Source organism: Mercenaria mercenaria, unplaced genomic scaffold (genome assembly GCF_021730395.1).
Source record: "Mercenaria mercenaria strain notata unplaced genomic scaffold, MADL_Memer_1 contig_4723, whole genome shotgun sequence".
In the NCBI taxonomy this organism is placed as follows: Eukaryota; Metazoa; Mollusca; class Bivalvia; order Venerida; family Veneridae; genus Mercenaria; species Mercenaria mercenaria.
Window position 1 is genome coordinate 9,611 of NW_026462974.1, and position 21,614 is coordinate 31,224.

At 36.5% G+C, this 21,614-nt stretch overlaps 1 protein-coding gene and 1 long non-coding RNA gene across 2 annotated transcripts; one reads left to right on the top strand and one right to left on the bottom strand.

Annotated features, from left to right (window-relative positions):
• The first annotated feature begins 262 nt into the window (after positions 1 to 262).
• Positions 263 to 1,289, top strand: LOC128554108 (uncharacterized). The gene is made up of 2 exons (XM_053535351.1): positions 263 to 494; positions 951 to 1,289. The coding sequence occupies exons 1-2, from the start codon at positions 297 to 299 to the stop codon at positions 1,227 to 1,229; spliced, it is 477 nt and encodes a 158-aa protein (XP_053391326.1). The 5' UTR covers positions 263 to 296; the 3' UTR covers positions 1,230 to 1,289.
• Positions 1,290 to 7,296: 6,007 nt separating this feature from the next.
• On the bottom strand, positions 7,297 to 21,563 carry LOC128554109 (uncharacterized). Its single transcript, XR_008369525.1, has 3 exons — positions 21,426 to 21,563; positions 15,717 to 15,887; positions 7,297 to 13,558 (listed from the first exon to the last, which is right to left on the bottom strand). It is a non-coding gene; the product is annotated as an uncharacterized LOC128554109 (long non-coding RNA).
• Between the last annotated feature and the right edge of the window lie 51 nt (positions 21,564 to 21,614).

The following is a 21,614-nucleotide window of genomic DNA, read 5'->3' on the forward strand; positions in this document are numbered from 1 at the left end:
AAGAAATTGGTTGGGCGGGGCGGGCGACGGGCAGAAAAACGGACGACGGGCGAAGGGTGATCACAAAAACTCACCCTGTCACTATGTGACAGGTGATCTAAAAAAAACCCCAAAAAACGGTTCACGCATTTTTCTTCCCTTCATAAACATGTTCAGCCCATGTATATACACCTGACATCATTTTCTATCAATCACTTTGAGAACTATCGTCATCTTTAAAGTTCTTAATCGTGACTTCGAAAGTAACAAAGCAGCATAAAATTGTATCATTCTTTAATTGTCAATGCAAAGAAGAAATGACATGCCTTAAGTTAGCTTATGTTAATGTTCATGTAGTTTCATATTCTTTAAGCAACATACTTTTGTACTTTAAAATAAATATTTCCTATGATGCAGGTCCGTCGTCAGCAGATGAAGATTCAGCGTTCGAACGCCCTGAAGATCAAACAAGAAAAGTGTTTAGAGCCATTGATGAAATTGCAAACAGATATAGAGTAAGAAATTAAAAAATGTTTCATGCTGTTTTAGTACGTTTTAGTATATATATGGAGATTCTCTTGACTTCACTGAGATCAATTTAATTCAAGTAAGTATTCCACAAGTAACTAATAATTTCCAAACACGAGTTGGAGGTTGTTGAAGACGAATGACATAAAACGAATTGTTTTTTTCACATCGTCACAAAATATTGGCTCGTAACCGCTAGATTGGCAGTTATCTAGATGAATCTGATTAAAACAATGATATTCTAAGGACTCCTGACAAGAGTATTGAATTTCATTCTCATTTCATTCCGATGTCTAGTATTTAAATGAAATATATAAATCTATAAACTTTTTAATACCTCCGATGCTTAAAAAGTAAGACATGTCCGATAAGTTAACTAAACCTTCAATGTCTTTAAAGCGGAAAGCTCTATATTACACACAAATTTTGAATTGCTGTTTCAGGTTAAACATATGCTACAACTTTTACACGAACCACTTGGCGAATCAGTGTTGAAGGCTGCCAAACAACAAAATGTTGACATGATTATTATAGGTCGGAAACATGGAAAGTCAAACGACCTTGGTGCTACAACGAACTTCATCGCTTTTCAGTCAGATGTACCCGTGCTTATCTACAAATACATAGATACCGAATCGGATAACAATAATTCCAAAGACTATAAAAGACAGAGATCAGAAAGTTTTAGTGACAAGGTCAAGGCGATGTTGAAAATACACTGAATCATCACCCGTTTTTTGTCCAAAATAAAAAGAGATAATAAAAAGACTAAAAAAGCTGTTGGAACGAGTGTTCAGCTATATCAATGCACTAAAGCGTCAACTTGGGGGATGCATGCATACTCTGCAGTGTGTGGCTCCGGTTTCATTTGATACCCTTACCAATTTCAACTATCATTAGTGTATGTATTAACCAGGCCCGTTTTAAGGTATGGACAGGATAAGCTCATGACCAATGTGAAACTGATATTCAAATATGAAACCAAGAACTGAAGCAAAACATGACAAATTGATTTAATTTTCTTAAACTTTCATTTTAGGACATAGAATGTTACATAATTCCAAAATTCAAATGAAGAAAAAACTGCATTTAACTTTCTGAAAAAAATTCTCCAATATACAAAACAAAATTGGCACATCTTTCAGTGGACAACTTTTTGAAGCTGAAATCATAAACAAAAGAAACTATTCAAATATGGTATTCCATACTTCTTTCTTAGATATTTAAGTTTAATTACTTGGATTTAGGCTCATGTTTTTAAATTAACTCATTTTTAGACAAATAATTTTTTTCCATTATCCCTGACAGATTATATTGTAATTAACATTTCCTACAAACATAACAACAGTATAAGTAAACTACTGTTATAACATGCATACATCCCGCATACAAAAAACAACAATAAAATTTCCATTATATGCATTTTCTTTACTTTCCCTCCTCTTACTTTGTCAATAGCATCTCTGTTTTCATTGCATTTGCCTTTCCTTTAGACAGAAATTGACCGTTTCACATTTCACCACCTCAGAACATATATTTTTCAAATCCAGCTTGTTTCGACTAACATGAGGTGTCTGCTACTAATCCATATTTCATGAAATACGAGAAAATCTCCTGTACTTTGTGAGTTGTCACAGGATACCACTTTGCCACCTGTTTCCATAGCAACTGTATTTTGGCACAGAAACTAAATAAATGGGTGTGTATATAGTCCTTATTGCTGCACTTTTAAAGTTATTGCAGGATCCCACTTTGTGTGACTGACTTAATGACAGCCAGACTGGATGGGTATTCACTACCTATGAAACACAAATAGGAGACTTAAGTAATGCCGGTTGTTCAATCTGTTACATACATTATTATTTCCTTCACATCATATTTATATCACCTTACCCACTGTACTAGACCATTCAAACCAGAATCTTTAAGCAAGATATAATTCGAATGCTAACAACCTGAGGACTTAAACTCTTTTAAAACAATTCATCAATATATGGCCATTCTTTCACTCTTGCAACTTGTATTCAAATATGTTTATATTCATTAATTACTAGTCATTAAATCTTATCCAATATAATGGTGGTTTCTTTCGTGATACTTGAAGCATGACCAATGTGCACGTGTGACTCATAATTCAAGTCGAATACATTTCTCAGTGTGCAATTTATAAAAATTCAATTTCATTACATGTTGAAGTTGATTATGTACAATCTCACAAACAACCATTTCTTCAAAAATTCCGGAGTTCTATTAAATTATACGTATATTCTTAATCAGTCTTCATTTTAATTCTTCTCAAAATTACGTGATTATAATATAAAAATCTTTTATAAAAATGCTATAAAGTGAAACATCTAACGCACGCTATCCAGTTATTTCGATATGGGAGAGCAACCAAAAATATACTGGACAAGCTGCAGCTCAAGCGTTCCATGTTTTACACCTCCACATTTTAATGTTTTAAATTAATTCCACGTAACCTACGTTGGCATTTTTCAACGTAAAAGCAACTAAACCTTTTAACATTGTAAAAACTAGTAAATTTATTTATCTTTTAACGAAGGTGTAGCAAATTATATACATAGCGGCCCAAAGTTGCTCACTTGACCTTGACTGTTTGATCTTGCCAAACTTGGGAGAGTACTTGAAAATGATTATACAAGCAGTTCATGATAACAAGTCTTTTAAAGGTATTTCTTTTTTTAGTTCTAGCAGCTCCTAAAACGGAACAAAGAGCTGAGGAAGTTGCTTAATAGTTATTTCTATTGTTAGCACTAGCACTAAGCCAGGTGTCCTGATTTGAATAAATTTAGGAGTGGACCTTATAATGATGTAAAGACTAAGAGAAGAAGTTGTCTAAAAGATTTTCTATTTTTAGCTCAAGCACTATCTAAAAGGGGCCAAGCATCCTCATTTGAACAAACTTTAGAGAGTAACTTATTCTGATGCTACAGACTAAGTTTAATGAAGATCCATCTAACAGTTCATGAAAAGAAGTTGTTTAGATGATTGTTTATATTTAGCAATGTGACCCTTAAAAGAAGACAAGTGTCCCCATTTTAAAAACTTGGAAGAGAACCTAATAACAATACTACTGACCAAGTTTGATGAAGATCTATCAGGTCATTCATGAGAAAAAGTTGTTAAAAAAGTTTTTTTCTATTATAAGTACTAGTAGCCGCTAAAAGGGGCCAAGAGTCCCTGGATGCTAAAGACCATGTCTGGTGTAATTTCAACCAGTAGTTTCAAAGAGAAAGATGTTAATGTATATATTAGACAATGAAAAACTGACAACAGATGCGGACCATCCACCTATACTAACAAGAGGATCATGATGGTCCTGAACCGCTCACCTGTCCACACATGACCCAGTTTTGGACTGAGTATGACACTGTTTTTTCTATTATTTGACATAGTGTCCTAGTTTTTGAGCTCATGTGACCCTGTTTTGAACCTGACCTAGATATCATCAAGATAAAAATTCTGACCAATTTTCATAAAGATCCATTGAAAAATATGGCCTCTAGAGAGGTCACAAGGTTATTTATTATTTAACCTACTGACCTAGTTATTGACGGCATGTGACCCAGTTTCAAATTTGACATAGATATCATCAAGGTGAACATTCTGACCAATTTTCATGAAGATCCATTCAAAAGTATGGCCTCTAGAGAAGTCACAATGTTTTTCTATTTTTAGACCTACTGACCTAGTTTTTGATTGCAGTTGATCCAGTTTCGAACTTGACCTAGATATCATCAAGATCAACATTCAGACCAACTTTCATACAGATCCCATGAAAAAAATATCGTCTATAGAGAGGTCACAAGGTTTTCTATTATTTGACCTACTGACCTAGTTATTGACGGCACGTGACCCAGTTTCAAACTTGACCTAGAAATCATCAAGGTGAACATTCTGAAATTTTTTTTATGAAGATCCATTCGAAAGTATGGCCTCTAGAGAGGTCACAAGGTTTTTCTATATTTAGACATACTGACCTAGTTTTTGACCACAGTTGACCCAGTTCAAACTTGACCTAGATACTACCAAGATGAACATTCAGACCAACTTTCATACAGATCTCATGAGAAATACGGCCTCTAGAGAGGTCATAAGGTTTTTTCATTATTTGACCTACTGACCTAGTTATTGAGGAAACGTGACCCATTTTTGAAATTGATCTAGATATTATCAAGGTAAACATTCTGACCAATTTTCATAAAGATCCATTTACAAATATGGCCTCTAGAGAGGTCACAAGGTTTATCTATTTTTAGACCAATTGACCTAGTTTTCAAACGCACGTGACCCAGTTTCAAACTTGACCTAGATATCATCAAGATGAACATTCAGACCAATTTTCATACATATCCCATGAAAAATATGGCCTTTGGAGAGGTCACAAGGTTTTTCTATTATTTAACTTCTGACCTAGTTTTTGAGGCACGTGACCCAGTTTCAAACTTAGCCAAGATATCATCGAGGTGAACATTCTGACCAATTTTCATGAAGATCTTGTGAAAAATATGGCCTCTAGAGATTCATAGGTTTTTTGACCAATTTTCATACAGATCCATTTACAAATATGGCCTCTAGAGAGGTCACAAGGTTTTTCTATTTTTAGACCTATTGACCTAGTTTTTAAACGCACGTGACCCAGTTTCAAACTTGACCTAGATATCATCAAAATAAACATTCGGACCAATTTTCATACAGATCCCATGAAAAATATGGCCTCTAGAGAGGTCACAAGGTTTTTTATTATTTAACCTACTGACCTAGTTTTTGACGGCACCTGACCCAGTTTCGAACTTGACCTAGATATCATCGAGGTGAACATTCTGACCAATTTTCATGAAGATCTTATGAAAAATATGGCCTCTAGAGATTCATAAAGTTTTTCTATTTTTAGACCTACTGACCTAGTTTTTGACCGCACGTGACCCAGTTTCGAACTTGACCTAGATATCATCAAAGTGAACATTCTGACCAATTTTCATAAAGACCCTATGAAAAATGTGACCTCTAGAGTGGTCACAAGCAAAAGTTTACGGACGGATTAACAGATGGACGACGGACGACAGACGCTGCGCGATCACAAAAGCTCACCTTGTCACTTTGTGAGAGGTAAGCTAATAAATGGATATTCAATAACATCAGAATCTCTATATGTGAGAATAAAAGTAATCTGAATATGAGCTTCATGAGCGTTACTCACACTTCATTCAGCACAGAAAAATTACTTTCCTAATACACATTTATTGTGCATATTTCACAGATATATGCATTACAAAAAGCTTCCTGGATCAAATGTTCCAAACGTGTAGATGGAGCATTTTTGAGGTCATTTAGTGTAAAAGTGCAAAATTCTTTCATTATCTTCAAAATGTCATTTCAATACATCTGTATTAACTTAAATAACAAACAGAAATCAGATATAACACATATTAAATACTATTAACAAAAAAGGTGTGCCTACTACTGCCTATGTAAATTAACAAGAGGACCATGATGGTCCTGAATCGCTCACCTGTTCCCACATGACCCAGTTTGGAGTATGACGTCGTTTTTTTTCTATTATTTGACATAGTGACCTAGTTTTTGAGCGAATGTGATCCAGTTTTGAACTTGACCCAGATATCATCAAGATAAAAATTCTGACCAATTTTTATGAAGATCCATTGAAAAATATGGCCTCTAGAGAGGTCACAAGATTTTTCTAATTTTAGACCTACTGACCTAGTTTTAGACTGCAGTTGACCCAGTTTCAAACTTGAACTAGATATCACCAAGATGAACATTCAGACCAACTGTCATACAGATCCCATGAAAAGTATGGCCTCTAGAGAGGTCACAATGTTTTTTTTTATTATTTTATCTACTGACCTAGTTTTTGAAGGCACGTGACTAAGTTTCAAACATAACCTAGATATCATCAAGATGAACATTCTGACCAATTTTCATGAAGATCCATTCAAGGGTATGGCCTCTAGAGAGGTCACAAAGTTTTTCTATTTTAAGACCTACTGACCTAGTTTTTGATCGCAGTTGACCCAGTTTCAAACTTGACCTATATATTATCAAAATAAACATTCAGACTAACTTTCATACAGATCCCATGAACAATATGACCGCTAGAGAGGTCACAAGGTTTTTTCATTATTTGACCTAACTGACCTACTTTTTGACGACACGTGACCCAGTTTCGAACTTGACCTAAATATCACAAGATGAACATTCTGACCAATTTTTATAAAGATCCATTCATAAGTATGGCCTCTAGAGAGGTCATAAGGTTTTTCTATTTTTAGACCTACTGACCTAGTTTTTGACTGCACGTGACCCAGTTTCGAAACTGACCTAGATATCATCAAGATGAATATTCAGACCAACTTTCATAAAGATCCCATGAAAAATATGACCTTAAGAGAGGTCACAAGGTTTTACTATTACAGTGTAACTTCCGAAAACCGGACCTTCTGAAAACCGGAAACCTTTGAAATCCGCACGAAAGTCAATGTCCCGTTTTTTTCTGTTCTTATTTCTATATATTTTTAACCTCTGAAAACTGGAACTTCCGAATTCTGAAAACCGGACGATTTTTGAAGCACCGTTTATATTTTAACTCTAAATTTGACTTCCGAAAACCGAACAGCAAAATATTTACAGGATTAAAAGTGTCACCTGATAATCCAGAAACGCTGTCAACATGTTCTTTTGATTATTTATTAGCGGTGCGCATTTATTTTGACACGCTATATAATCAAAATGATCATTTGATGCAAAAGTAAGAAAGTAATTAGCGATTATTTTCATTTGTATTCAATTTATGAAAACGTGATGAATTAAGTATCTTATGTGTTAAAAACTTTCTTAATGTTTGAACAAAAGAAAGATAGATGTTTTAAATGATTAGTTACATCGATTAAACTATGCAATATCAACATTAATTAAAATTTAATGTTGACGAACTCGGGACTCCAAAGATGGTAAAATGTAAGTGGAAAATGTTTGCGTAAATGCTATTATTAAAGTTCTGTTGTTTCTTTTTATACTTGTTATTTATGTATTTATTATCCTTAATGTTTGTAAAGTGGAAAATGTTTGCGTAAATGCTATTATTAAAGTTCTGTTGTTTCTTTTTATACTTGTTATTTATGTATTTATTATCCTTAATGTTTGTAAATAATTAATTATTTATTTATATAATTAATTAATATGAAATTATAAAATTAAAAAGGATAAAAAACTCCTTCATCCTACGTGTAAGAAAACCTAACTCTTGTGCACCACGTCCACTTTGCCTACAAACTTTCAAACTTCTGAATTCCGGAAACTTCCAAAAACCGAACTTTTAGGCTGGTCCGGAGGTCGTTCGGTTTTCGGAAGTTACACTGTATTTGACCTACTGACCTAGATTTTGACGGCACGTGACCCAGTTTCGAACTTGACCTAGATATCATCAAGTTGACATTCTGTCCAATTTTCATGAAGATCTTGTGAAATATATGGCCTCTAGAGAGGTCACAAAGTTTTTATATTTTTAGATCTACTGACCTAGTTTTTGACCGCACATGACCCAGTTTCGAATTTGACCTATATATCATCAAGGTCAACATTCAAACCACTTTTCATACAGATCCCATGAAAAATATGACCGCTAGAGAGGTCACAAGGTTTTTTCATTATTTGACCTAACTGACCTACTTTTTGAGACATGTGACCCAGTTTCGAACTTGACCTAGATATTATCAACATGAACATTCTGACCAATTTTTATAAAGATCCATTCACAAGTATGGCCTCTAGAGAGGTCACAAGGTTTTTCTATTTTTAGACCTACTGACCTAGTTTTTGACCGCACGTCAAAGATGAACATTCAGACCACCTTTCATACAGATCCCATGAAAAATATGGCCTTCAGAGAGGTCACAAGGTTTTTCTATTATTTGACCTACTGACCTTTTTCAAGGCACATGACCCAGTTTTGAACTTGACCTAGATATCATCAAGATGAACATTTAGTCCAACTTTCATACAGATCCCTGAAAAATATGGCCTTTAGACCAATTTTCATGAAGATCTTGTGAAATATATGGCCTCTAGAGAGGTCACAAGGTTTTTCTATTTTTAGACCTACTGACCTAGTTTTTGACCGAACATGACCCAGTTTCGAACTTGACATAGATATCATCAAGGTAAACATTCTGACCAATTTTCATAAAGACCTCATGAAAAATGTGACCTCTAGATTGGTCACAAGCAAAAGTTTACGCACGGACGGACGCATGGACGACGGACGACGGACGCTGCGCGGTCAGAAAAGCTCACCTTGTCACTTTGTGACAGGTGAACTAAAAATCAAATAATGTAACCACCTTTGTATGAGAGTGTTGACATGTTTCTGTCTGTAATCTGACCTAATGAATTCATGTTTGATCCAACCAAGTTTCAAACTTGACCTAGATTTCATGCAGACAAGCATTTTGACCAGGTTACATGAAAATTAGGTAAAACTGTGCTATTTACAGTGAAAAAAAGTTTTTTCTATGATTTTGCCTAGTGAGCTAGTTTTGGACCCAATATCAGCTATTTTATATATGTAAACATTCTAACTTTCTTGCAAATTAAGCCAAATACTGAAGTCTTCCATTTTTCCAACGATGTCGACATGTACGAATTTTCTATCGCAAATCACTCATCGCACTTGAAAGTAAGTCGACAGACTAAAAGGAATACGTTAAAAAACTAGAATATCCTTGCTAAGAATGCCACGTTTAAGGCACGATCAACGCCATCAGGCCATTGGCATGGTTGACGCCGAACTTTCATGTCACGAAATTGCACGCCGTATATGCTGTTCTCACCTGACAGTCATGAAATGGGTTAGGAGACATGATCAGACAGGGTCTATGATTAATAGAGCGCGCACAGGCCATGAAAAAGTGGCGTCAATATTGTATAAAATAGTAAAGAGGTATATATTAGGTGGTAACTTTTCAGTGACGCTGAGTATATTTTCCGGAAATGATTTTACATGACCAGGCCCCTGTGACCTTGACCTTTAACAGACTGACCCAAAAATCAATAGGGGTCATCCACTCTGCATGTTGAATCATCCTATGAAGTTTCAACATTCTGGATCAAGAGGTTCTAAAGTTATTGATCGGAAATGGTTATCAATGATCAGGCCCCTGTGACCTTGACCTTTAATGGAGTGACCCCAAAAGCAATAGGCATCATTTACTCTGCATGTCCAATCATCTTATGAAGTTTCAACATTCTGGGTAGAGTGGTTTTCAAGTTACTGGCCGGAAACGGTTTTCCTTGTTTAGGCTCCTGTGACCTTGACCTTTAATAGAGTGACCCCAAAATCAATAGGTGTCATCTACTTTGCATGTACAATCAATGAATCATCCTATGAAGTTTCAACATTCTGGGTCAAGTGGTACTCAAGTTATTGGTCGGAAATTGTTTTCAATGTTCAGGCCCCTGTGACCTTGACCTTTGACGGAGTGACCCCAAAAATGATAGGGGTCATCTACTTTTGTTTTCATGTACAATCCTCCCATGAAATTTCAATATTCTGGGTCAAGTGGTTCTCTAGTTATTGATCGGAAATAGTTTTTAATGTTCAGGCCCCTGTGACCTTGACCTTTGACGGAGTGACCCAAAAATAACAGGAGTCGTCTACTCCAGCAGCCCTACAACCCTATGAAGGCTGAAGGTTCTAGATCAAATGGTTCTCCAGTTATTGATCGGAAATGAAGTGTGACGTACGTACGGACGGACAGGGCAAAAACAATATGTCCCCCCAGAGGGGGGTGGGGGTGACATAATTTTGTAAATGATCATGACTTGTCATAAACCATCTATTCATGAATCATCTACACCATGAATAATTAGCACAACACCACAAAATACTGACTTGTTAGAGTGTTGACAGTAAATTGGTCAACAACACAAACCAAGAGTTATCTAAATTGATTAAAATTAGCTTGTTTTGGGTCATTATAAGGACATTAAAATTCATAAAGTATGAAAAATTTGTAAATGATTATGTCATAAGTCATCTATTCATGAATCATCTACACTCTGATTAACCAGCACACTAACTGTAAGAGTGTAAACAGTAAATCTGTCAATGACACATAACACACGACAGACACAGGACAATCATAATAGCACATGCAGAGCGCCATATACACAGATGAACTAAAATTCCTGTTAACATTAAAAATAAATGTATCAAAAATACATATACAACATTATAAAATGTAATGTAATATCTGACAAATAGGTGATAGTACAGAGTCATTGTTTTATGGAAAATGGTTATAATACAATGTTGATAAAAAGAAATTACATGGGTAATACAAGACCTGCCAATGCCACAAAGGATACTGTACTTTTTTTGCTCTATTTTTAATATATTGATATAATTTAACTAGAAGATGCTTTTATAAAAAAGCGCATGTCTCCTCCAATGCATAGTTTATATGCAAGAAGTCAATAAGGGACAAGAGCGAAAGTCAAAGAGACACTGATGGTTGGCTGCAAAAGGATCCCCTACTTGGCATGTCCAATCATCCTACTAAGTTTCAACATTCTGAGCCTAGTGTTTCTCAAGTTATGAATTAGATACGGTTTTCCATGTTCAGACTCCTGTGACCTTGACCTTTAATCAAGTGACCCCAAAATCATTAGGGGTCATCTACTCTGCATGCTCAATTATCCTATTAAGTTTCAACATTCTGGGTTAAGTGGTTCCAAAGTTATTGTTTGAAAAGTGTTTTCCATGTTCAGCCCCCTGTGACCTTGACCTTTGATGGAGTGACCCCCAAAAACAATAGGGGTCACCTTGTCTGTAATTCCTATCTCCCTATGAAGTTCGAAGGTTCTAGGTCAAATGGTTCTCAAGTTATAAACCGGAAATAGATTTCCATTTTTTATCCACTGCGACCTGACCTTTAACAGAGTCACCCCAAAATCAATACGGGCCATCTACTCTGCATGTCCAATCATCTTATGAAGTTTCAACTTTCTGGGTCAAGTGGTTCTCGAGTTACTGACCGGAAATGGTTTTCCTTGTTCAGGCCCCTGTGACCTTGACCTTTAATAGAGTGACCCTAAATCAATAGGGGTCATCTTTGCATGACCAATCATCCTATGAAGTTTCAACAATCTGGGCCAGGTGGTTCTCAAGATACTGACCGGAAACGGTTTTCCATGTTCAGGCCCCTGTGACCTTGACCTTTATTGGAGTGACCCCCAGAATCAATAGGGCTCATCTACTCTGCATGTCCAATCATCCTATGAAGTTCCAACATTCTGGGCCTAGCCGTTCTCAAGTTATTGATCAGAAATGGTTTTTCATGTTCAGGCCCCTGTGACCTTGACCTTTAACAGAGTGACCCCAAAATAAATAGAGTTCATCTACTCTCCATGACCAATTATCCTATGAAATTTCAACATTCTGGGTCAAGTGGTTTTTAAGTTACTGATTGGAAATGGACTTCCTTGTTCAGGCCCCTGTGACCTTGACCTTTAAACAGTGACCCCCAAAATCAACAGGGGTCATTCTACTCTGCATGACCAATCACCCTATCAAGTGTCAACATTCCGGGTCAAGTGGTTCTCAAGTTATTGATCGGAAATGGCTTTCCATGTTCAGGCCCCTGTGACCTTGACCTTTGATGGAGTGACCCCAAAAGCAATATGAGTCGTCTACTCCATAAGCCCTGCCATCCTATGAAGTTTGAAGATTCTAGGTCAAATGGTTCTCAAGTTATTGGACGGACAGGGCAAAAACAATATGCCTCCATCGGTTGGGGGAGACATAATGATCTGCTTTGTTTTGGGTTTAACGCCATTTTTCAACAGTATTTCAGTCATGTAACGGCGGGCATTTAACCTAACCAGTGTTCCTGGATTCTGTACCAGTACAAACCTGTTCTCTGCAAGTAACTGCCAACTTCCCCACATGAATTATCAGAGGTGGAGGACTAATGATTTCAGACACAATGTCGTTTATCAAATAGTCACGGAGAACATACGTCCCGCCCCAGGATCGAACTCGCGACCCCGCGATCCGTAGACCGAAGCTCTTACCTACTGCGCTAAGCGGGCGGGCTCATAATGATATGCATATAGCAAAGACCCTAGTTGACACTCCTGGCATTACATCAAAAAGAAGCAAGCATCTGGCTAGCATAATCATGTTCGTTCAGTCAGCAGGCAGCTTGAAACTTTATTCCAAGGGGTTGTGAGTCAGAGACCCCACTCATCTAACTAGAAATTACTAGTATTGGGATAAGAGTCTCGTGTATTGATGCTTTACACCTGGCATGCTAAAGGACCAGGGCAGCTTATGGAACTGGAGCATATTCTATAACTTGCACTATCCTCCCACTAAAAATACTAATGATCTTCTTGGGGAGTTGCCAATATGGGATACCTTGGCAGCTACAAATATGCTTAAATACACACAAAGTATACATTCTTTTTTACACATATGCTATTTACACTTAGCCACCTTTGTAAAAAATATGCTGCATTCGGTACAAGTAAACTTTAAAACAAGCAGAACCAACAAAATTTATGTGTATAAAGTTTCAACAAAATTTCAAGACAAGTGTAAACACATCATATACATGTATACTTATTCCTTACACCGTAACTGCCCTTTAACCTTTAATAACAGTGATAAGGATTTTCTTTTACTAATTAATTCTGAGTTCATTCATGAGGTTTTCCATTACTGAGTTTTGAGGTTTTGGCTTGAACATCAAACTCTTTGTAAGTCTATGCACAATACTAGGTGTCATCTTTAATGGCATGTTTTGTTTCAAGTACTCCATTTCAACTGGATCATCGACATTAAGGCCAGTAGGTTCATAGTAAATTTCGGTGCTTGCCATAGAATTATTCACCGACGTCAAATACTGTAATATGTCACGACCCTGCAGAAGCAACGTGCGGTTTATTTCTTGGTACATGTAGTGAAGCATATAGGATCCAACACCTTTTAAACGAAATGCAAATTTCCCTGAAATAAATATTATCAATGTAAAGTTACATAAACCACTTAAAAAATCATAACATCACAGAAAGATGAAATGAAGAAAAAAACCTTAGCAGGAACTTAATTATAATTAAAGTTTATAAAGATAATTTTGTAACAAAACAGTTCGTTAAAATGCAATTGCTGAAGAAATATAAACTGCTAAAATCCACATACTGAGTAACATTCCTATAAAGTGTTATCACTCCAGAGAAATGTATCATTTAGAAGACATTCTGAACATAAACATTCTAATTTCTATCAATTTTCATCTTAATGTTTTATATTACTGACATTTTCTATAATATACCTGATACTTTTATACACAACATAAAAAATTATATATCTGACACTTTGTTTTATGTTCCTGATATTCCCTATATTATACTGGCTACCTTGACATAAAATATTAATCATAAATCTGACATTAAATCCAGACATATTAAATAGGGTTATCATACCAGTAGGTCAATCTGGGATGCAGTATTCTGCTCGAGTGGATTTTGCCAGATCAGATCTTGCGAAGGAGCGCACATGCAGAGTGTGATCCCTCCTTGCAAAATCCGCGACAACTGAACACAAAATCCCAGATCTAGCTACTGTTGTAATGACCCTTTTATTATATACCTCAACCTTTTTGTTTGTTTATTTGTAATTTAAAGAAATCTTAAATGTTTGTTCATGTTAAAATGAAATGAGTGATGTTTTTGTGTGCGCTATTTATATAACTATGTCAGGTAATGGATATTCAATGAATATCAAAGTAGTCCAGCAACATATAATACAAAAGGTACAATATGGATTTTTTTTCTGCCTGGTCAAATTTACTTGTGAAATACATTCAAAATTTTTGACAGAATTTATACATATAATACAATTATGTCCACGGGCAGAATGTCGAGCCCGCCAGCTATCAAGTGTGACCTTGACCTTAGACCTAGGAACCTGGTTCTTGTGCAGGACACTCGATCTCATAATGGTGAACATTCATGCCAAGCAACATCAAAACCCCACCATGCATGAAGAAGAAATGCTCTGGACTTCAATTTGACCTTAGACCTCCAACTGTGACCTTGACGTTTGAGATAGGAACATGGGGTTTGCATGGGACATTCCTTCTCATTGAGGCAAACATTTATGCCAAATATAAACAAGGAGCTGCGTTCAATAAACGCTTGATGCCCCCGGTGGCATCCTTGTCGATACAAAGCAACCTAAGTTCAAAACGAGGTCAAGGTCAAACTGAGGTCTGGTGATGTTTGAAGATGAGGAATGGTCACAGGTTACATCTGTATTAGTATCAATTCATTCTTGTAAGTGGTATTAATGCTATACGAAACGGTCCAAGAGATGGCCCATATAAAACAACCTAAGTCCAAAATGAGGTCAAGGTCAAGGTCAAACTGAGGTCAGGTGATGTTTGAAGATGAGGAATGGTCACAGGTTACATCTGTATTAGTATCGATTCATTCTTGTAAGCGGTATTGATGCTAGACGAAACGGTCAAAGAGATGGCCCATATAAAGCAACCAAAGTCCAAAATGCGGTCAAGGTCAAGATCAAACTGAGGTCAGGTGATGTTTGAAGATGAGGAATGGTCACAGGTTACATCTGTATTAGTATCGATTCATTCTTGTAAGCGGTATTGATGCTAGACGAAACGGTCGAATTTGGTTAACCAAGAGATGGCCCATATAAAGCAACCTAAGTCCAAAATGAGGTCAAGGTCAAGGTCAAACTGAGGTCAGGTGATGTCTGAAGATGAGGAATGGTCACAGGTTACATCTGCATTAGTATCAAGTCATTCTAGTAAGGGGTATTGATGCTAGACGAAACGGTCCCATTTGGTTAACCTCGTACGAACGGACGGACGGACAGGACGATCATTATATGCCTCCCGCATCAGTAGATGCCGGGGGCATAAAAAGATTGCTCCATGCATGTCAAAGTTATGGTTCGGACAAAATTGCACGCACGAATGCATGCACGGATGCACATACACCGACCCGCCAAAAGTGACGACTAAGTTGAGCTCACTGCAAACAGGATCAACAAAAATCATATATCTGACATCATGCTTTATGTTCTTTGAATTCCCTATCATACAGGAATTATAAATATCCCTTGCGTATAACATACATACCTGATGCAACAGGGTACATGATAAGACAATCATCTGGACATGTTAATGGAACAATATCGTATGTTGACTGCCGAACAGGTCGTACTGGCACTGGGTTTGGGGGGTCTGTTTCAACAGATACTGTAACATTTTGTTGTGGCAGATCCCTTCTAGGTAACCAGCTGTCTGTTTCTGTCAATATATAAAACAATAAGCTAAGTCCAACAGTAATACTAGAACTCACAGGTATACGAAAATGAGTGAAACATTTACGAGATAATTATTCATGAATTTCATAAAACAAATGTCATCTGTAGGTACAGAAATACTGAAGCAGTGTCTTTCTGAAATACTCTAGCATAAAATTGCTGTTCTTGTCACTTTTCAGGTTCGTTTTAACAGGAGAGAAAACGTGTAGTAACAGAGAGTTTTGTTTGTTTGTTTTGGGTTTAACGCCGTTTATCAACAGTATTTCAGTCATGTAACGGCGGGCAGTTAACCTAACCAGTGCTCTTGGATTCTGTACCAGTACAAACCTGTTCTCCGCAAGTAACTGCCAACTTCCCCACATGAATCAGAGGTGGAAGACTAATGATATCAGACACAATGTTGTTTATCAAATAGTCACGGAGAACATATGTCCCACCCGAGGATTGAACTCGCGACCCCGAGATCCATAGACAAACGCCTATTGAGCTAAGCGGGTGGGCGTGTTAACAGAGAGATTTTCGCACTCACATGCTGTTCAAATACCTTTTTGTATATGCATGTTCCACGACAAAGTGCAAACGTGCTGCAGCCCCAAAACGGATAATTCAAAAGAAAATGACGTCAACGTGAAACAAGAGCTGTCCGTAAGACGGCTAAGCTCGACTATTCGAAATATTGTCCCAGAAGCAGGAAAATATTACCCAAAAAGGTTAAATATCAAAAGAGTTTTAAGTTCAAATGGGGACATAATTTGACCAAAATGCATATCAGAGTTATGGGACTGCTATCAACTAGTTTTATAACCCCAAAGACACATGTGAAGTTTCAATTCAATATCTGCATTAGTTTTGGAGATAGCAACTTGCATGTAAAACTTTAACCAGAATTTTCTAAGTCCAAAAGGGGGCATAATTTGCTCAAAATACATGTAAGAGTTATGGAACTTCACCAAGTGAGGTTGGTAATTGATCTGGAAAAAGAAAAAGTAAGTTTCAAATCTATATGCCTTTTAGTAATAGCTGTATGTACATGTACGCAAAACTTCAACCAGGATTTTTTAAGTCCAAAAGGGGGCATAATTGGCCAAAATGCAGGTCAGAGTTATGGGACTTGGTACTATCAACTAGTTTTATAACCCCGAAGACACATGTGAAGTTTCAATTCAATATCTGCATTAGTTTTGGAGATAAAAAAACTTGCATGTAAAACTTTAACCAGAATTTTCTAAGTCCAAAAGGGGGCATAATTTGCTCAAAATACATGTCAGAGTTATGGAACTTGACCCAGTGAGGTTGGTAATTGACTTAGAAAAAAAGAAAAAATAAGTTTTAAAGCTATATACGTTTAAATGATAGCTGCATGTACTTGCATGTAAAAATTTAACCAAGGTGTGACCCCGACGTCGACGCTTAGTTGAGTAGAATAACTAGACTATTCTTTGAAAACAACTCAGATGTGCCCGCAGATTTCATTGAAATTAAATGATGCTGAGGGATGATGTATTGATATATTACTTTTTTATGTTTTTTGCTAGAATAGTGTTAGCGCAGCTTCTTTTCGTTATAACATCTCCAGAATCTTTCGGGATACATTGGTAGACGTGCCCTACGGGCTTGGGCACCAGAAGCAATCCCTCAGGTTTCTGCAGATGTTATAACATGAAACAAGAGGGTCATGATGACCCTGGATTACTCACCTCAGTAATATGAGCTACATGTTTCAAATGTCAAACTGATGATTTTTAGAAAGTTTTTGGAAGGTTTTCTGATGTACAATCAAGTAACCCCTGGGGCGGGTAAATTTTACCCCAGGGCCAATGTTACATATCAAATATCTAAGATCTAGGTCTTCTGATTTATTTTTAGCAAATTTATGAAGATTTCACTATGTTCAATCAAGTAACCCCTGGGAGGGCACAATTTGACCCGGGGGGTGGGGGAGGGTTCTGATTTGAGTAAATTTTGTAGAGGTCCACTAGGCAATGCTACATGTCACATATCTAAGCTCTATGCCTTCTGGTTTATTTATAGACAATTTTGAAGAGATTTCTATGTGCAATCAAGTAACCCCATGGGGCGGGGTCAATTTGACCCCCGAGGTCATGATTTAAACAAATTATATGTAAGTCTACTAGGCAATGGTACATGTCATATATCTAAGCTCTAGGCCTTCTGGTTTATTTTTAGAATATATTTGAAGATTTTCCTATGTAAAATCAAGTGACCCCTGGGGCGTGGTCAATTTTGACCCTGGGGGTCATGATTTGAATTTTTTTGTAGAAGTCCACTAGGCAATGCTACATGTCAAATATCTAAGCTCTAGGCCTTCTGGTTTGTTTATAGAATATTTTGAAGATTTTTCTATGTACAATCAAGTACACCATGGGGCGGGGTCAGTTTGACCCCGGGGTCATGATTTAAACAAATTTTGTAGAAATCTACTGTGCAATGCTACAAGTCAAATATCTAAGATCTAGGCCTTCTGGTTTATTTTTTGAAAATTTTTGAAGATTTTCCTATGTAATCAAGTGACCCCTGGGGCGGGGTCAATTTTAACCCCAGGGGATTAAGATTTGAACAAATTTTGTAGAGGTCTACTAGGCAATGCTACATATTAATTATCTAAGCTCTAGGCCTTCTGGTTTATCTTTAGAATTTTTTTGAAGATTTTCCTATGTAAAATCAAGTGACCCCTGGGGAGGGGCTCAATTTGACCCCAGGGGATTAAGATTTGAACAAATTTTGTAGAGGTCCACTAGGCAATGCTATATGTCTAATATCTAAGCTCTAGGCCTTCTGGTTTATTTTTTAAAAACTTTTGAAGATTTTCCTATAGAAGTCTATGTAAAATCAAGTGACCCCTGGGGCAGTGTCTATTTTGACACCGGGGTCATGACTTGAACAACTTTAGTAGAGGTCTACTAGGCAATGCTACATGTCAAATACCTAAGCTCTAGGGCTTCTGGTTTTTGAGAAAAAGATTTTTGAAGATTTTCCTATGTAAAATCATATGACCCTAGGGCATCTGAACAAACTTGGTAGAGGTCCACAAGGCAATGCTTCACACCAAATATCTAAGGTCTAGGGCTTCTGGTTTTTGAGAAGAAAGTTTTTCCTTTCGGTTGCCATGACAACCAGAGTTCTCAGAATTATGCATGGAATTCAATTCTTTGAACAATTTTTGTAGAGCTTCACCCAAGGAACATTTCTGTGAAGTTTTGATGAAATTGGGCTAGCGGTTTATGAGAAGATGTCGTTTAAAGTAAAAGTTTACTGACGCCGGACGAAGTGCGATCACAAAAGCTCACCTTGTCACTCTGTGACAGATGAGCTAAAAATAAAACTATGTAAAACAAGGGACCTACCAGGCATGGCCTATCTTGACCCCAGGGTCATGATTTGAACAATCTTGGTAGAAGGACAGATGACAGACGACAAATGAAGTGTGATCACAAAAGCTCAACTTGTCACTATGTGACAGGTGAGCTAAAAATTTGGACCGAGAAAATCGTTCAATTTTCAGAAGTTTCCAGATTATGGAAGGTCAGGTATTCAGAAGCTCAACTGGCAACACACATACACAGCATCTAACATATCCTCCATATATACACAGGACCTAACAAAGACTACATTACATAAACAGGATCTAATAAAGGCTAGGGACATACACAGGATTTACCAAATGTTATGTACACAGGATCTAACATAGGCTACAGTATCTATCAAATGCTACATATATACACAGGATCTAACATAGGCTACATACATAGACGGGATCTAACAAAGACTACTAACAATTATACACAGGATCTATCAAATGCTACATACATACCCAGGATCTATCAAAGACTATATACACAGTATCTAAAAAAGACCAGGTACATACATAGGATCTATCAAAATGCTACATACATACACAGGATCTTACATAGGCTACATACATTCACAGTGTCTAAGACAGGCTAGGTACATTCACAGGATCTATCATAGACTTCATACATACACAGGATCAAATAAAGGATAGGTACATACACAGGATCTAATAAAGGCTATGTACATACACAGGATCTAATAAAGGCTAGGTACATACACAGCATTTAATAAAGGCTAGGTACATACACAGCATTTAATAAAGGCTAGGTACATACACATGATCTATCATAGACTTTATACATACACAGGATCTGATAAAGGCTAGGTACATACACAGGATCTGATAAAGGCTAGGTACATAGACAGGATCTGATAAAGGCTAGGTACATACACAGGATCTATCAAATGCTACATACATACATTCATTCACAGGATATAAGACAGACTTGATACATACACAGGATCTATCATAGATTTCATATACAGGATCTAATAAAGGCTAGGTACATACACAGGATTTAATAGAGGCTAGGTACATACACAGGATCTATCATAATGCTACATACATACATAGGATCTTACATAGGCTACATACATTCACATGACCTAAGAAAGACTAGGTACATACACAGGATCCATCAAATGATACATACATACACAGGATCTAACATAGGCTACAAACATAGACATGATCTAAGAAAGACTACCTTTATACACAGGATCTAACAAAAGCAACATACGAGGGATGATCAATATATAACGGGAAAATGCTTATAAATTTGTTTGTAATAATCATTTTTCAGAGATATTTTATACTGAGGTAAATACATATATTAGAAAAAATCACACGAAATAGTGTGAAAATATATTGAAAAATTAACAACTGACAACAATTTTGCCAACCTATGAAACCCATAGGCGGGGCAACGTCATTTACGCGCTAATTGACGTACAACCGAGTTCAACGTTTTTAATTTAACTTTACTGTAGTAAATGTCACACATTTTTAAAAACTTCTCGAAATACTCTCCTTTTACATTAATACATTTTGCCAACGGGTTAATTACCCAGGGTAGAAGTGAATTACGATAATCATCTTTGGGAATTGCGTTCAGCACATTCAACACTTTCTCGTATTTACACAGGATCTAACAAAGGTTACGAATAAAAACAGGAACTGACAAAGACCATTAACATACACAGGATCTAACAGAAGCTACAGAAGATTTAACAAAGACTACATGCATACTCAGGATCTAACAATAACTACATACATATATGGGAATCTCATAATCAAATTCTCTGGAACTAACAAAGACATACATAAGATCTAACAAAGACTTTGTACATATCCAACATTTAAATTAAGCTCTGTAGGCACACTCATAATTGAACAAAGACTTTATACAGAAAAAAAGACCTGACAAAAGAATACCTTTGCAGAAAAGATCTATCAAACACAACGTAAGTACAAAAAACTGAAAAAACGAAAACTACACAAGACATAACACAAGATATAAGAATGACTATGTACACAAACAGGATCAAATGAAAGAATACGCACATAAATTTTTTTAATAAAGTACTTGAAAACAAACAGAAGATCTAACAGACAACATACATACACAAGACATAAAAAAGGACTAACCGTTAACACATTCTGGGCTGATTCTACAAGAGGACAGAGAGATCACTAGATCAGCGAATTTGTCATCGTGTAGCTCAGCATCTGATGGTTGAATGTTTGAAATGGACACTTTAATTTTCGCATCTGTCTCATAACTTTCCAAGGCTCTACCCCTGTCTGCAAAATGACGTGATCTAGAAGCCTGAAATT